The 18,401-nt window shown below is 34.1% G+C and overlaps 2 protein-coding genes across 4 annotated transcripts; one reads left to right on the top strand and one right to left on the bottom strand.

The window, feature by feature from the left end:
• The first annotated feature begins 7,022 nt into the window (after positions 1 to 7,022).
• LOC139432428 (uncharacterized) lies at positions 7,023 to 11,316 on the top strand. Its single transcript, XM_071200954.1, has 3 exons — positions 7,023 to 7,578; positions 7,643 to 8,882; positions 9,486 to 11,316. Exons 1-3 carry the CDS (start codon positions 7,023 to 7,025, stop codon positions 11,314 to 11,316), a joined length of 3,627 nt encoding a protein of 1,208 aa, XP_071057055.1.
• A 3,652-nt stretch (positions 11,317 to 14,968) lies between these two features.
• On the bottom strand, positions 14,969 to 17,201 carry LOC139432400 (uncharacterized). Of its 3 annotated transcripts, XR_011642209.1 has the most exons (5): positions 16,605 to 17,201; positions 16,505 to 16,535; positions 16,383 to 16,425; positions 15,223 to 16,318; positions 14,969 to 15,170 (listed from the first exon to the last, which is right to left on the bottom strand). XR_011642209.1 is itself a non-coding variant. In XM_071200920.1 (3 exons), exon 3 carries the CDS (start codon positions 16,316 to 16,318, stop codon positions 15,338 to 15,340), a length of 981 nt encoding a protein of 326 aa, XP_071057021.1. In that variant the 5' UTR covers positions 16,383 to 16,535; positions 16,605 to 17,201; the 3' UTR covers positions 14,969 to 15,337. The 3 variants fall into 3 exon arrangements, 1 of the variants encoding a protein (XP_071057021.1); XR_011642207.1 differs by having other exon boundaries at positions 16,383 to 16,535; XM_071200920.1 differs by having other exon boundaries at positions 14,969 to 16,318; positions 16,383 to 16,535.
• Positions 17,202 to 18,401: the final 1,200 nt, after the last annotated feature.

The following is an 18,401-nucleotide window of genomic DNA, read 5'->3' as shown; positions in this document are numbered from 1 at the left end:
CAACGTTAGTACGCGGACAACAAACCGAATTTGGAATGCAGCAAAACAGGATTATAATGTCCGATCTTGTACAGGGTGGTTCAAATTCGATGTCCGAATAGGCTAACTCGGAAACTATAAGAGTTAGAAAAAAGTAGCTTACATGCCATGATCTCGTTTTTCGAGAAACTGCTAATGCCGAAAACCTCATAGCGCTATCGTCTTTTGTTTTTCCCCTAGAGGCCAAAATTGAAAATATCGTAAAACCAATAAGTGCAATTATCTTGGTTATTATTATAGGTGGAGTATTATAACTACGACATTATATGGACACTTTTTTACAGAGAATTTCATGACATAGTCAAAAAAAAATTTTTCGGTTTTAGATTTTGAGATATCATGAGAATTTTCGTTTTTTTAAATGGAAACAACCACTGATTATTCGCTTATTAAATTCGTTATTTTTTTGTGATTACGAAAATATAGGGTTCGACAGATCTATTTCTTATGTTTTAGAATAAAGCTAAAAATTAACTTTTTTTATAAAATTTCCATCTAGTGTCGTCGAGGAAATTAAATTAAACAGTTTCCTGTAAGTCACGGGGCGGTAGGTAAAATCTAAAAAGTTAACAATTAAATACGAAGATAACTTCTGGTATTTAAAAACAAATCATTTTTTAATAATATGTAACATGTCAAACTTTTCAAAATTTTCGTAATTGATCTTTAAAACAGGATTTTTAAAGTGACACTTCAGAAAATTTTTGAATACAAACAAATGTTGCTATATTCTAGTAAATCCATAATCACTGAGGTGTGTGATTTAAAATGAGGTAAAAATTAAAAGAGCTCTTTCTCAGTATTACAAAGTATTGCAAATTTAACGAAAAGTTTTATAAACTTGAGAACGGTTTACCTATGGGTCCATCTATATCTGGATTTATCGCCGACTTATATCTAGACTATATAGAGAATAATTATATTATAAACAAACTTAATCCTTATTCTAACAACATCAAAAAATGGATTAGATATGTGGATGATGTTTTCTGTCTATGGGAAGGTACCAACGATGAACTTATAGCAATGTTAAATTATATAAATAATATTCATGAGAAGTTGAAATTCACTTTAGAAATTGAAAAAGATAGAAAAATTAACTTTCTTGACTTAACTATAAATAGAAATGACTTAGATCTAAATTATAACATATACAGTGCTAGCGTAAAGTAACCCCCCCCCCTTCTTAACCTCCGAACAGATTGAGATATCAATATGAACAAAAAAACGTCAGTTTTTATATTTTATCAGCACAAATATTTTCTTACGGAAAATTTTGCTATCACTTTTAGTTTTTCCGGAAAATGGATCAACTTCGTTTTTTTTAATGGAACACCTAGTATATTATGGTATCTTCAGAAAGATGAAAACGATACGAATCCAACGGTACCTCACAATCAAATATCGATTTATTAGTTTTTCGAATAAAAATTAAACAAAATGCGGAATTTCGCCGGAAAAACCAACGTATCTTCGTCGACTACCTGTCGAAATGCAATCGACCAGGTAAATGGTGGACGGTAGGTTAATGGTCGGTATACGCTCGAGCTTAGACGGATTTAAAATTGCTAGTTCAATTACTTATCTTTTTAGAAATAAAATAAACGTTGGGTGGAAGTACCTATATTAAATTTATGAATTAATCATATTTAATCAAAAAGTATTTATAAAGAAAAAATCAAAGTAAATATAAGAAATGATAAGATAAAAAAAAATTTATCAAAGATTTTGCTAGTATACATAACGGTTGAAAAATTGGCTTAGTGTTGTTATTGAATATGTTATTTATTAAGAACAAACTATTAAATAAATTGTTCGATATGATTACCCTGAACTTCTTGGCAGTGGTACCATCTTTGCAGTGTTTTCTCCCTCACACGGCTTAACATGTGATGATAAATATTTTGGCAGACGTCAATAATTTTTTGTTTTAAATCCTCAATACTGTCTAGCGGACTTTCATATACCTTGAATTTTAAATAACCCCATAAAAAGAAATCTAAAGGTGTCAGATCTGCTGATCTTGTTGGCCATTCAATCGGCCCACGTCGACCGATCCACCGTCCATTAAAATTTGTATCAAAATAATTTCGTACCATTGCCGCATAATGTGGAGGTGCTCCGTCTTGATGAAACACTAATTCCATTTCAAAATCGTCAGGATTCTGTTGCACAATTTGCAAAAGTCGTGGATTAATATCTTCTTCTAATAATCTTAAATACAATGTTCCGGTCAACTTTTCGGTTAGGAATATTGGTCCCACGATGTGATTTCCTAATATGCCTGCCCAAACATTTATTTTCTTGGGAAATGGAGTGTTAACTTCGCGATATTCATGTAGATTAACATCACTCCAGTAACGTACATTTTGCCGATGCAATTTTCCATCCAAAAAGAAAGTACATTCATCACTGAAACAAATATGTTTCAAGTATGATGGATTTCGTTCAACCATATTTGTCATTAGCTTACAAAATTCTGTTCTTCTATCAGGGTCATCTTCTGTTAATTCATGAAGCATTTTAATTTTATATGGATGATATTTATTCTTCTTTAAATATTTCCGTGCCGTTGTTGGACTCACATCACACGTTGATGCGATAGCAGCAGACGACATCATGTTCGCATTAACTACTTCTGTTAATATCTGCACTTGTGTGTCTTCAGAAATCGAACGACGACCAGTTCTTTTGCGGTCTTCGACGCTTCCAGTTTCCAAAAACTTATTTACAAGTTCTCTTAAATATTTTCGACTAATTGGATGTTCAGGAAATCGTTCATTAAATTGTCGCTCTGTTTCATGTAGATTTGTGTCAGCACGAGCGAATATTAAAATTGCTTCGATTTTATGCTCTAAACTCCTTCTAGCCTTTTTGATCTCGCCTTTCTTTGGTTATACTTGGTCGGGTAGAATTCAAAGATAGAAATGAAGAAAATATTTGCATGCCGACTTAAATACAAAATTTCAAGGTACCTACAAACTTTAAAATTGTTGTTATAACAATTTTTTCTTACAAGTTTTAAGAAGATCTTTCTTTTTATTCTTTTCTTACGTTGATTCTTTCATAAAAACATTTCTAAAAAAATTGCCGATTTTAACCCTGCTTAACCCGAGCGTAGACCGACATTTAACTGACCGTCCACCATTTACCTGGTCCATTGTATCTCGACAGGTAGTCAACGAAGATACGTTGGTTTTTCCGGCGAAATCCCGCATTTTGTTTAATTTTTATGCAAAAAACTAATAAACCGTTATTTGATTGTGGGGTATCGTTGGATTCGTATTGTTTTATTCTTTCGGAAGGTACCATAATATACTGGGTGTTCCATTTAGAAAAACAAAGTTGTTCCACTTTCCGGAAAAACTAAAAGTGACAGCAAAATTTTCCATAAGAAAATATTTGTGCTGATAAAGTATAGAAATTGACGTGTTTTTGTTCATATTGATATCTCAATCCGTTCAGAAGTTAAAAGGGGGGGGGGGTTACTTTACGCTAGCACTGTATAGAAAATCAACAAACTTAAACACAATTATACCTTATGACTCTTACCATCCTAACAATCATAAATTTTCTGTATTCCAATCGTACATCTACAGAATGCTAAGATATTCTATTAATGCAACTTCTATACAAAACGAATTTAATTTCATAAATAAACTTGCCATAGAAAATAACTATCCCCCAAATATAATTAATAAAATACTATACAGGGTGTATCTGAACGACTGCAACAAACTTCAAGGGGTGATTCTTTAGTGAATTTTAAGGGTACTTTGATATATGAACCATGGGCGACTTCGGCTCCCCTAAGGAGCTACACCCTTTCAAAAATGGCGGAAAATTTTGGTTTAATTTTTTTTTTCTCAAAAACCATAAACGCTAGGAAAATGAAATTTTGGGAATATAAACTAATGAATTTTGAATGAAAAAATCTTAGTAGGCTTTGCAATCTTTGTCAGAAATATTTTTGACGTTGAAATGTCAGTTTTTCTTACTATTATTATTGTTTTTCAAATTAATTTTTGAATAAAGTTCTATCGCATTTACGCTCGTTCACTCGACGTTTCAAAATTTTAAATAAAACAATAATAAAGTAAGAAAACCACTGATATTTAAACGTCAAAAATATTTCTGACAAAGATTGCAAAGCCTACTAAGATTTTTTCATTAAAAATTCATTCCAACTTTCGATTAACAACCCTACAGCTTAACAGTTAGTGTTTGCTTAATTGTCTTTTTTCTCAGAAATTATTAATTTTTAGAAGAACATCAGAGAACAAAAAAGTTTTAGAATAGTTTTATCTATCTAATTGAAACTTTTCCAATGTATTTATTATCTTCATAAAAAAAATCTAGGCATAAATTGAACGTTTTGTAGTTTAGAAGGGTAGATTGAAAGTACAAATAGAGTCAAAGCGTGCCCTATTATGAATTAAACATATTCCCCAAATTTCATTTTCCTAGCGTTTATGGTTTTTGAGAAAAAGAAATTAAACCAAAATTTTCCGCTATTTTTGGAGGGGTGTAGCTCCTTAGGGGAGCCGAAGTCGCCCACGGTTCATATATCAAAGTACCCTTAAAATTCACTAAAGATTCACCCCTTGAAGTTTGTTGCAGTCATTCAGATACACCCTGTATAATGTCATAATAAAATTAGACCCATTATTTACTAAGGATACTAATGAACACACCACATTTCGTTCTTTACCTTATAATGACATAAATTATAAAATTAAAAGTATTCTAAAACAAAATAATATCAATATTGGTTTTAAAAATAACTACAAACTTATAGATATATTGTCTAACTTCAAAAGCAAAGAACATATGTTAAATAAAAATGGTGTTTATTCTATTAAATGTAACGATTGTGAGGCATTATACATTGGCCAAACAGGTAGAAAACTAGCAAAAAGAATTAAGGAACATAAAAATACTTCTTCTTCAAATGTCTACCAACATAAAATGGAATTTAATCATGACATCGATTATAACAATGTGTCTCTCCTACACAACTGTAAGAAGGGTAAAAAATTAGACCTTTTAGAACAACTCGAGATAGATAAACACAAGCATAAAAATCTGAAATTAATGAATGATCAGCTTTGTTCCATTTACAAACCTCTATACTCACACTTAAAATGCTAGTTTTTAATATATCCGCGAAACTTGTTTTATTCCTTTGTGATTACTCCATTTTAACCTGTAGTGTTGTTCAGTGTCGTCCACTTTACATCTTTATTTCTCGTTATTTTAGTTTTTAAATCATTTTATATTGTGACTTTTATTTTTATTTGACTGTAAGTTCACTTATTTTATTTATTTATTTCTATATGCCTTTATTATAATTTCGCTTGTAGATTTAGCTGATGATGATAAGTAATTATCGAAACAGGTACTAAGTATATTTATTAGAAAACTGAGAAAGAGCTCTTTTAATTTTTACCTCATTTTAAAATGTTGCTGTTTATTTGAATTAAAAAAAAACATTTGAGCGCCATCTATCGATAATTTATTAAGTCATTTAAAAAATAATATTAAATCGTAATAAAAAATGTGAAATAATGCAATGTAGTCCAACTTTTGTGTAAAACATATATAAAGTAAACAGTTCAACAATAGTTATTTATGTACCAAGTCGGCAAAGTGATGCTTTGCTGACGTGTTGCATACAACATTTTATCGCCAACCGCAAAATTTAACGATATGAAGATATTCTAACTTACGAATATTATATGACATATGACAAACGATTTGTTTTGTTAATATACCTCGGTAAAGTTACACTACGTATGAGAGGTCGGTAGTATGGTGGAAAAGCAGTGCGCTTTCAAGTATGAGGTACCGGGTTCAAATCCCGTTGTTGTTTTACGAGATTTTTTTCAAATTGACAGCATTTAGCGGCAGGTAAAGTAAAACAAATGAATTAAATGCACACTTTACTGGACAGTAGCACAAAGTGTCATTTTACTGCCGCAAATGGATAGCATAAAGTATTGTTTTGCTGCCGGTGGGCGATAATAGTTATTTATGTACCAAGTCAGCAAAGTGATGCTTTATCGAACGAGTCTGAGTTTGCGAGTCGAGCGAGCGAAGCGAGCGAGGCGAGTAAACAGGCGAGTTCGATAAAGACACTTTGCTGACGTGTTGCATACAACATTTTATCACCAATTGCAAAATTTAACGATATGAAGATATTGGTAGTAGTATAGATTCGCCGATTCAAGAACCTCCTCCTCGAACCTGCGTTCTAGGAGGAGGTTCTTGAATCGGCAAATTTTTTGGGGGTCAGAGGAGGTTCGATGAGGAGAGGAGGTTCTTGAATCGGCGATTCTTTTGAGGGTCGGAGGAGATTCGATGAAGAGAGGAGGAGGTCAATTAACTTGAGAAGGTCATGTTATTTTGACGAAATTATTAAAAATTTATCTTTATTAAAAATGTATCTTTATTTAGGTTATGTTATTAAAAATTTATCTTTATATGTAACCTGTTTACCTAGATGAAAACAATTACTATGTTTATCCTTCGACGCTTCTCAATGAACTGGTAATGTTTTCGATATATCTCTTAACTTATTGTACACAAAGGTATACGGTTTTGGGACATGTAGGTATACAAATAAGTGAGTCATGATCTACCTGCGGGATATTTTTTTAAATTTATTGTGTAAAGGTATACGGAGCTTTAAAATATGCGAGGAGGTTCTTGAATCGGCAAATTTTTTGGGGGGATACGTTCGAGGAGGAGGTCAATTAACTTAATACTAGTAAGTGAGTCATGATCTACCTGCGAGATATTTTTTTAATTTATTATGCAGAGGTATACGGAGTTATAAATATACATGTATACAAACGCACTCGATGCATCCTCCTCCTCCCCAATAAGTTTCAGGAGCGGTGAGGGTTTATAAACGCCTGCGAAATGTGGTATTGACGTAGTTCTTTCATAACAAGTAGAAGTGTACAACATTAAATTGTAAAATGGTCGTGTGTGAGGATTGTGGAAAAAGTTTTACTCGAGTTGACAATTTAAAAAGACATCAACGATTATCTTGTATTGGCAAGAGAATCAAGCTTGACGCACCGCAAATTCCAAAAGCAGTAAAATGTGAGGCTTGCGATGATTATGTAAATAGACAATGTTACTCTGCACATTTACGAAGCAACGCACACAAGCGTAACGCTTTTGTTATAATCGATGACGGAGTGGAGAGAATAGCTGGAGCATTCGGTGACAAAATTGTCAGTTATCGAATAAGTGAAGAAGGTTTTTTTGTGGATTTGGATGAATTTTGTCATAGAATTCGAGAAAAAATACTAAATCTAATACAAAGCGCAATCGATATTCACCGAAATGTAAAATTAAATATGGAATGTTTTGGTTTGTATTTTTTACAATCAAAGGAAGACTGTGAAATAAAATCATTCAATACGAAAAATAAGGTAGTATCATTAGCGTCGGATCTGTATAAAATATATAAGGAATTTATTGATGAAATTTCATCAAAAATGTCAGAATTCCAGGAACGAGATTCAGGTAAGCGTAATGTGACATAATATACCTATATATTAAAAAATAAATGTTTCAATATTTTATTTAGGATGGACTTTAATGCAAATTCTCTATATGGAGTTAAATTTAAACAAATATAATCCTATCAGAGCATCTAATTACATCGATCTACCATCGCAAATAAAAGCAAAGCGTGCTGTGATAAATATACAAAACGCGGATGATGCATGTTTTGCATGGGCTGTAACATCCGCACTACATGAACCGAACGGTTTACCACAGAGGACATCTTCGTATCCGAATTACCTAGACTGCGGCTTAGACTATTCAAATATTGTTTTTCCAGTTAAATTACGAGATATACCTGTATTTGAAAAGCAGAACAAACTATCTATTAATGTATATGGAATAAATGAGTATTTTAAAGACGGTGTTATGAATTATGACATAATTACAATGTATATATGTCGACAAAAAGAAGAAAGACATATAAATTTATTATTGGTTACAAATGATTCCGGGAATAGTCACTATTGTTGGATAAAAAATCTGTCTCGATTACTATCATCGCAAGCATCGCAGAATGGTCATGAAAAGTATATTTGCGACGGATGCTTGGTATTCTTTACGTCAGAAAATAAACTTATCCGTCATCAAAGTGACGATTGCAGCAAGGTAAGGGCAATTTTACCAACAACAAATTTAAAAATAAATAAATATGGAAATGAAGAAAAGGAAAATATACTACAGTTCGAAAATTTTGAACGACAATTAAAAATACCGTTCGTGGTGTATGCAGATTTTGAAGCATTACAGAAACCGATCGCCGATGCGGAAGCAACAGAACTTAACGATGATAATTCATACTCCGTCAAATGTTTCAAACACGAACCTTATGCATTTGCATATTATATAAAATGTTCATATGACGAATCATTGTCGAAGTTTGAAATATATCGCGGATGTAATGCTGCTCAAATTTTCATGAGCAAGTTGGAACATGACGTTCTGAATATATACAAAAATTATTTAAGCCAACCAAAAGAAATGCTCCCATTACCACCTATTGATAGATTAATACATGAGATGCAGGATATCTGTCACATTTGTTCGCACAAAATAAAAGAAGGTAATAAAGTGTGCGATCATGATCACCTAACTGGGTTGTATAGAGGACCCGCACATGCTGTATGTAACATCAATTATCAATTACCAAAGTTCATACCGATATTCTTTCACAATCTTTCGAACTACGATTGTCATATGTTTGTGAAAGATATGGCATTAAAAGAAGAAGACGTGGACGTTATAGCACAGAATAAAGAAAAGTATATATCATTTTCGAAAAAAATTATCGGGGGTAAATACACAAGAGCTTGACTTTTAATCGGATAATTTTATTTTTACACGAAAGTTTTGTTACCATGGAAATAACTCGAAATCAAAAGCATGATAAAATCGCGACAGCTTTAGCTGGAGCGATTTTATCTTTTGATTTTGATTGAGAGTTATTTCCAAAGGGTAACAAAACTTGAGTGAATTAAAAATAAAATTATCCTGATTTAAAATCAAGCTCGAGCGTATTTTAGGGAGATTAATACACGACAATTGCACAATTTATCAACAATTTTTAATTATTTATTAACTATTTTTGACTTAATTATAGTTGTCAAAAATGTGACGTAAACAAAAGTATATATATGGTAGTCGCGTTTTAATCAGTTATAAAATATCACGTGTGATTTATTCAGTTGAAAAACCTAGGTAACTTTTATCCACTTAGAAATTCACGTTATTGGTCGAAATTTTAAATGATCGTTACTCTGATTGGTTGTATATTATTGGAGTGCATTAATCGTAGGAGAAAACATTGACAGCAAGGGAAAGCTAAGGCGGGTTCATATGAAATTGAGATTTGTGGATTCATTTAGGTTTATGGCTTTATCGCTAGAGAAGTTGGGTTCATTTTTGGAAGACAACCAATGCGTTCAAATCAGAAAATATTTTAGGAACGAAGAACAGTTTCGACTTATACGTCAGAAAGGAGTTTTTCCGTATTCCTTTGTGGATTCATTCGAAAAGCTGAATCTTACCGCTCTGCCAGATCGAAGTAGTTTTTACAATACTTTATGCGACGATAGTATAACCGAAGAAAATTATTGTCGTGCACAAACGGTGTGGAACTTATTTAACTGTCGCACTTTAGGCGAATATAGCGACATTTATTTAACGTCTGACGTTTTACTTTTGGCGGACGTATTTGAGAATTTCCGAACCATCTCGATGAAGTATTACTCTTTAGATCCATGTCATTACTTCACAGCGCCGGGCTTCGGTTGGGATGCATTATTACGAATGACAGGGGTAAAATTAGAATTATTAACGGACATAGACATGTTACACTTCTTTAAAAATGGTATTCGCGGTGGATTAAGTATGTGCACTAAACGCAGTGCGAAGGCTAACAATAAATTAATGATGGAATTTGATGAAACCAAAGACCCATCTTATATTTTGTATCTCGACGCTACGAATTTGTATGGACACGCAATGAGACGAAAATTACCGACGGGGGGATTTCGATGGCTATCAGATGAAGAGATTCAAAAGTTAGATATTTACAATACGGAAGACGATTCCGAAAAGGGTTACGTGTTCGAGGTAGATTTAGAGTATCCGGAAGCAATACATGATGAACACAACGATTTGCCATTTTGTCCAGAACGGATTGTACCCCCAGGTTCAAAAAATGCAAAGTTAATAGCAAATTTGGAAAATAAAACAAAATACATCATTCATTACGTGAATCTAAAGCAGTGTATCAAGTTCGGATTGAAACTAACGAAGATTTACAGAGTATTAGAATTTAAACAATCCAACTGGATGCGGAGCTACATCGATTTCAATTCCGATAAACGTGCGAAAGCTAAGAATGAATTTGAAAAAAATCATTACAAAGCAATGAATAACATCGTATACGGTAAGACAATGGAAAATGTGGAAAAGCGAGTGGATATAAGACTAGTTACCCACTGGGAATGTCGTCATAAGAAACCGGGCGTGGAAGCCCTAATAGCTAAACCAAATTTTAAATCTTCGAAAATATTTTGCGATAATTTGATAGCCGTTCAATTGAACGTCGCGGAAGTTCGTTATTGCAAACCGCTGTATGTGGGTTTCAGTATATTAGAGCTTTCGAAAACCGTAATGTACAGCTTCTTCTACGATTACTTAAAAGTTAAATATGGAAATAACATAACACTTTTATACACCGATACTGATTCCCTAATCCTAGAAATTACTACTCCCAATGTATATGAGGATATAAAAGAAAATATTGAATTTTTTGACACGTCCAATTATCCGTTAGAGAATATACACAATATACCTCGCGGTCGATCTGTGTTGGGAAGAATGAAAGATGAATATCCAAACAGGTGCATAACGTCATTTGTTGGAACAGGAGCTAAGGCGTACTGCATCACCTTGTTGAATGATAATGTAAAGAAGGCTAAAGGAGTAAAGAAATATGTTATAGATAAACATTTAAGCGTGACCGATTATAAACGTGTGGTTGAATGTGGCGGATCGGTTCATAAAAAAATGTACATTTTTAAGTCAGAATTTCATACTATGTATACCGAATTAAAGAATAAAATTGCTCTTTCATCGTGCGATGATAAACGATACATATTACCGAACGGATGTAATACTTTGGCGTGGGGTCATTGGTTGATAAAAAGATTGAATGCGAATAAATGAATTTAATTTAAAAAAAATTGTAAAGAATAATAATAATAATGTATTTGTAATGTTCGATTGTTAATAAAGTCTTGTAAACTTTTAAATAGGTCTTTATACGTTTTAAAGAACGTTAGTTTTTGAGATCCAAGAATTATGAGACGGACCTAATCCTAACCATTTCACAAACACTTGATTTCCTTTTCGCCGTAGCACTTTTTCCACCAAGTAGACGTCAGGATATTTAACTTTTTGTAATTCCTCTCGATAAAAACCACCCATAATTTTTTCATTGGATGCATCTTTGAGCAGATATGTTGTTGGGAAAGTATTACGAACAGAATGTATTGTAAACACTTCGTTAGACCAATTGGGAGTATAGTTTTTGGTGAAGGCGTGTCGATGCTTGCTCACTCTGACGTGATCACCGACATTAAATTTTTTGGTATAAGGATCGACAATTTTTATGTAATTATATACAGTTTTTAACAGTGTCGATGCGTTTCTGTTATTTACCTCGCTAGGTTTCATTCCTATCGTCCTGTGAACTTGGTTGTTATAATCCAGAATTAATTTGGGAAGCAATTCCAACCAACGATAGTTACCTTGCATACTAAATTCTTTCCACATTTTTTCTTTTATTGTTCTATTAAACCGTTCAACAATAGAACTCTTTAAATTGGAAAATGAACTGTAGTGATTGATGTGATATCGTGACATGAGCTTTTTAAAATCCTCATTGTAAAATTCTTTTCCGTTATCCGTTTGCAGATTCTTCGGTATGTTTTTCCGCTTTTCCGATAGAATTGTTTCCATAGCTCGCGTAACTTCTTTGCCAGTTTTGTTTTTTAGTGGTACAGCCCATCCATACTTTGAGAAAGCATTAATAACTGTTAGAATATATTTAAAATTACCATTTGCTTTTGAATAAGGTATCATCTCCACTAAATCAGCTTGAAATAAGTCCGTTAAACCTTTTATAATAACACGTCTGCGTTTATACTTTTTCCTCGCGGACGCGTGCAACTCGTTTACGACGGACCTTTTAATGTCGCTCATTTTCTGGATATTTCAATGAGCAGTTCTACCATAAATGGTTTCTTGAGTAAAGTGGTCTTCGTTGTGGGTTTGCAAACTATTTTATCTCCAAAGAAGAGAACATTTAACTTTTTATTTGGATCGAAGATACTCCCGTTAATAATCATTTCAACGTCTCCTTCAAATCGGTATTTCACTATTTCACCAATATATAAATAGTTTATATATTTACTTACGTAACCTAAATTTTGAATAATGTAATAATTATCCGTTGTATCCGTAGTTCCATCTCCGCTAAACGTAAGTATTGTTGGTTGTTTGAAATATCGTTGTAAGTTTTCACGTTTATTAAAATGAGCAGCAATGTTGTGTCCGTGTACGTGTTTACCAAACTTATCGATCGTCATACTAGACGAATGTTTTCCGAACTTGCTTAAACTCATCTGCTCTAGTTCACAAACGTCGGTGTTTTAAAACAAAAAATGTGAGAGTCGTATATTTATGATAATATTTTAACGTATAATCTCGGCCTCTGTTAGCTCCGATATTATTGATGATATTTCATTGACATGTGCAGAATGACCTGCAGTTTGCGAGGCCATCAACAAACGCAGTCTGTCGACAAGTTCGTTGGGATCGTCCCAATACTCGTATTCGATAAGAGCCCCAGGAACGACTTGTTTTTGTAATGCACCACCGACTTTTTTCTTCGGATTCGGCCAGTATTTAGCCCAATGCACCTTGGGTTTGTTACCTTCAACGATAGGCTTGATAATATTCTGAAATTTCCCACTGTCGTCCTCAGTAGTCATACCTGCCTCTGGAATGTAATTAATGTACGGAGCATTTGAACGTAGTAAGATATCTTTGTAGTTGCGCATGTCCTGAATTGTAAATTTGCCCGGTTCGTTTTTAAATAGTAAATCGTATAAACCAACGGTTCCCGTATATTTGAAGTTTCCAACGTGAATATCCTGATCCTCAAAGTGAACAGGACTGACTCCAATGTAGAAACCTTCGGGAGTTTCGCGAACACCGTATAAACGATCATAATCATCTTTTAAATCAGTTGTTAAACCAACAATATACGTTCTGGGCAAAGGATGAAACTGACTCAAAGCGGCTTGTACCTCTGGAGATTCCAATCTTTCTTCTATTTCATCTTTAAGTCGTTCTATTCGATTATGTGCGTCCGAAATAAGAGCTCCGGTATCCTCGCTAGAATCGAGGAGTTCTTCTTCTTCGCCCGGCGGAACTTCATATACTTCTTCTTCTGCATGAGCTAATGGACCAAGAGGAGAAGACGTGGGAGAAGATACCAACCTTTTTTCAGGAGTCGATGTAGCAAATTTTCGTCGTTGTTCTTTTAATGGAACTTTCGGTTTTCGAATAAAATATTCGGTCTCGGTTTTAGCTGGTACGTCAGAAATATCCGGCGAGTAGCGTTGTATCTTAGATATCAATTTTTCTTCTTTTGGAGATAAACTTCGTTTTGGAATGGATAGTAAAGGCGCAGTGTCAAGTTTTGCGACAATATCCTGTAAGGGTCTTGCGATGGGTGCATATGCGGTTTCCGACCGAATCCTTGACTCCTCTAAGTCTTCTTTTAAAGAACGAATTTTGTCTCTCACGACTTCTCGTGCCGCGATAAGTTCTGCAGCTATCGTCTTGTTCATTGTATGATGTATGTGAAGTTACTACGAACTGTACAGCTGAAGTCGTTAGTTTTAAACTTCAATGAATTTATCAAAACCCTTACGGTAACGTCCCTTAGATACACTACAATCTAAATCAATAACTAGGATGCCGTGTCTATTCTCCCAACAAGCATCGCTAATTTCCTTTAGCCGATGAAACTCCATATCGCTCATTATGTGATCTTCAAATACGTGTTTTAAATTTGTTAAGTCTTGTTTAAATAACACCAAAAAGTTACAATTATCGCGAACTAATTGTTTTGGAATTGCACTATAACTTTGACAAATTAGAAAACAATCAATGTTTTTATGTCGACCATACGAAAAAAATTCCTTAATGACATTTTGACCTGTACAGGAAACATCGTCAAATACGACTACCGAATATTCTTTCGCATCTTCCGGTCGAATGAACTCGTCTATATTAGAAAATTCATAGTAACCGCAATCTTTTATAGGTTCAATTAAACGTCTTAAAAAATCGTACTTATTTTGGTATAACGAATTGGAGCATAAGTATAAGTTTAGGAAGCGGAGGCCATTACGTGCAAGTAAAAGCGATAACATAGCATTTGTTTTTCCGACACCAGAGGGTCCTACAATTAAACCTCGCTTACATTTTCCACCAAATAAATTGCTGTGTCTTGTAAAGTGTTCTTCGACCGAACCATTACTAAAATTTACTATAGGCAGTGTTAGAAGTTGCGGTAGACATTTTAATTTCTCGTCGATCATGATTCTCGTACTAAATGAATTATAACATTAACAGGATAAGACTGAATGAAAATATAGCAAAAGTAACTTTATATAGATATATTGAGTATATTGGAAGTATAAAATAATAATTAACTTAATAATTAACTTAATAATTAACTTAATAATTAACTTAATAATTAACTTAATATTAACTTAATATTAACTTAATAAATAAAAGAAGAGAAGGAGTAGTTACCACTCCTCCTCCTCTTCTTGATATCTTTGGTAAGGAGGTGGTGGTGCTGCTGGTGCCGGAGTAGTTGCCGGAGTCGTTGCCGGAGTCGGTGCCGGAGTCGGTGAACTAGCACATGTGCAACGGTTAATGTGCATGTTTTGCACATGCACTTCACCCCTCACCACAGCCGATTCTGACACACTCTGCAGCTGAGAAGATAAAATTAATGACATGGAAAAAAGTATTATAAGTATAACGTACCAACTTAAATATAGCATCTAATTTTACCTCCAACGAGGCAACTTTCTGCTCCACTTCACATAGTCTTAGCATATGATTAACTCTCATATTATCCATATTATTAGTCATCTTTAAGCTAGGAAGGGAAGTTTACGCTATTAGTAGTGAAACTAGATAAAATACATTCAGCCTTTTTAATTTCACAGGTTAATGATGCTATGGTGATGTCGAGCGATATTGTTAAAGGGTTGTTACAGCTCGATGTCAGCCCTTCTCTAAACTGTGAAAGTTCTCTCAAAGAGGTCTGCAATTGAAGAACCTTTGCATGAAGGTCTTTATAAAAATTTTGATACAAATTATTAATTTCGGCCAAAATCTCCCCTTTGGTTGTTTCTACTGCTGTACACATTGCGTTTGAAAAAAGGCTGGCAGACACATCGGAAATATCTGAAGTAGTAGGAATATTAGCAGGAATATTGTCAACCCTTAAGATGTGTACTTTCGGGCTTAACGAAGGAATTTCGGTGTTAGGGATATTTGAGTTAGTAACGGGAGCCAATGAAGCTTTAGAAGAAGAAAAAGAAGCCTTAGTAGCTTTAAGATACTTCCGGTTACTACAGTGTTGTGATACCGCCATTAAAGCAAGAGAGTCGTCGGATTTATCGGACTCGTTCTCGGTAACCACTTTCGACTGTGTCATTTCAACCTTCGACGGGGTCGCTTGTTCAACTGACACATACTTGCGTTGGCTACGTCGCGAACGAGCACGTGCCTCCCTTCTTTCCTCTCTATACTTTTCTGACGGTACCCACACACCTGCAGCCTTCTTCCAATGTTCACGGTTCCCCGAATTCCGACGAAGTGAAAGGCGTTTCACATTTTTATCGTCGACATTCGCGGAACCTGCGACGTTCAGAAGCGACGGATCTTGCTGCGCATTAGATTCTACGTTAGGATCCATCGGCTGCTCATTAGGTTGCACGTTTGGATCCAGCGCCTTCTCAACAGTCGATATGTTCAACAGGTTTATGTCAAAACTGTTTAACAGGAATGACTCCTGGCTGCTGGCGAAACCGGGAGCAGTTAAATCAATTTGACTAAAACCGTCTTGAGACATCTTGATAAAAAAAAGATTCATACATTAATTTATTTTATTTTAATAAAAAATCATGTATACTTACATCGCTTGATGAAAAGAACGTTAAAATCTAATTGCAGTGGGTGCTGAATGATAGGATGTGAATGATAAAAAATTATTGTAGATATTATGATACAAACGTTCGAATAATAAAGTTATGCTTACCAACAAAAATTAAGATTTAAAATAGAAGGAGCTATAGGAATGAAAAAAAAAACAGATTAGCAACAATATATGCAAAGGAAAAGAAGGCTATAAGGCTTACCAGAAAAAAGTCGCCGAGATAACGAAGTTATCAAAACTGATCGAATTGATCAAACACAAAATGGAAGTGATCAGTAGTAAGGTCCTGTAGGAATTGAAAAATAAAAATAACAATTTAACATAACAAACAAATAAACAAGTTGTACTCACAAAAACAAAGTAGAAAGAACTGTTATGATGAAACAAAACAAGAATATTTTACATATTATATAAGCAAAATAAAAAAGGTTACTTACCAAATAAAACACAGCAAAAAAAGAGAAAGCTTATTGAGCAAGGATGTCTAGGAGTGGAAAAAACAATTTTAAATATTATATAAACATGCAAAACAAATATAGTTTTACTCACCAAAAAAGAGAAAGTTGTGGAAAGAGCTGTAGTGATGGAGAGAAAACGTTATATAAACATGATAATAAAGAAGGTTGTACTTACCAAAAACTGAAGAACACAAACACTTAAGTGACTTTCAAAGGCTGGGAGGTGCCTTCTTATAGTAGAGTAATGAAGGGGGGCGTGGGGTGGGGCGTGACAAGGGGGAGGAGTGGGGAATGGGCGGAGTTAGAGTGGGGGTACTTTTTTTCTGGCTCTACTTTCCTGGCAACCGGGGGGGGGGGGGGGAATTTTAGATTTCCCCCACTCCCATCCCCACTCTTCCATCTCCACTTTGGGAGGAGCCTGAGGAGGAGCATGGGAGGAGCATAGGAGGAGCTTCAATAAACAATCCTTTTCCCTTTTTCTTTTCTTTTTTTTTTTTTTTTTTTCTTCCTTTTTTTCCCCTTTCTTTCTTCCAATTTAATACTTTTTCAATGTACAACCCAAGTCATACCAACCCAACCCAATGTATACATACCATGTATTCATTTAGATTAACTATTTTTTCTTTTAAATTAAAACAACTTTTTACACTTTTTACAATCTTTTATTATTATTAATTTACAATCTATAACTGACAATGTTTATATACTAAACCATACATAAAGAACAATCCTTTCTTGCCGATGGTGGACCATCAATATGCGTTTCCCAATGAGGCAAATTATAATGTTCAAAACAGGGCAGCTTGCTTTGTAATCGCTCATCGTTTCTATACTTCAACGGTAATTTAAACCAAACCGCCGCCAAATCTAATGGCTTTACTTTATTGATATAATAATCGATTGGTAAATAACATAATTCGTAGTTTTTAATATTCGCAAAAGATAAATCAGATTCGTATCTTTCCATAATATCCCACACTTTATTAATTATAAAAGTTGAAAGTCCCAATCTGGTAACTAACCGCCAAAGACGTTCCATCTTGAACTGCTCTACCGCTACTACCCGTCTGCCTTTCTCAATTCGTTTACATATAGTTATAGATGTCTGAATACGTATGAAAATAAATAAAAAACATTCGATAAGGAGCACATACTTGGTCTCTTTTTATGATAGGGACACATCGGCGCACCAACCTCCAATTTGCATTCATTTTCCGGCAATTCTTTTACCGGTATTGTTAAAATTCTTCTTAAAAATGTAGCTTTCTCACGTCCTTTTACGTACGCTACTTTTGTCGAACGACACAAATAATAAACGATCTCATCGAAACGAGACGCAGGAACAAACCCGTCGTTCCAATCAATACAATGATGATGACTCATTAACCAATTCGCCGTATTGCGAAATTTGGTAGATAGTGAAGAAAAGCTTCGACTAGGTTGAAACACGTAATGACTTATACAATGATTACTGTCGTAAGAAGCCAGTTCCTTTGGGATAAATTCTTCATCGTTTATCGTGAAACCTTGAATGTCCAAAA

The sequence above is a fragment of the Onthophagus taurus genome, unplaced genomic scaffold (assembly GCF_036711975.1).
Source record: "Onthophagus taurus isolate NC unplaced genomic scaffold, IU_Otau_3.0 ScKx7SY_15, whole genome shotgun sequence".
In the NCBI taxonomy this organism is placed as follows: domain Eukaryota; kingdom Metazoa; phylum Arthropoda; class Insecta; order Coleoptera; family Scarabaeidae; genus Onthophagus; species Onthophagus taurus.
Note: the sequence above shows the minus strand (reverse complement) of the source record. Positions and strands in the feature narration are given on the sequence as shown.

Bases quoted from the DNA above. Each gene is read 5' to 3' on its own strand.
- LOC139432428 (XM_071200954.1), top strand. From the start codon at position 7,023: ATGGTCGTGTGTGAGGATTGTGGAAAAAGTTTTACTCGAGTTGACAAT. The intron at 7,579-7,642 runs GTAAGCGTAATG...TATTTTATTTAG, and splicing joins ATTCCAGGAACGAGATTCAG to GATGGACTTTAATGCAAATT. The intron at 8,883-9,485 runs GTATATATCATT...GGATTCATTTAG, and splicing joins ATAGCACAGAATAAAGAAAA to GTTTATGGCTTTATCGCTAG.
- LOC139432400 (XM_071200920.1), bottom strand. From the start codon at position 16,318: ATGTCTCAAGACGGTTTTAGTCAAATTGATTTAACTGCTCCCGGTTTC.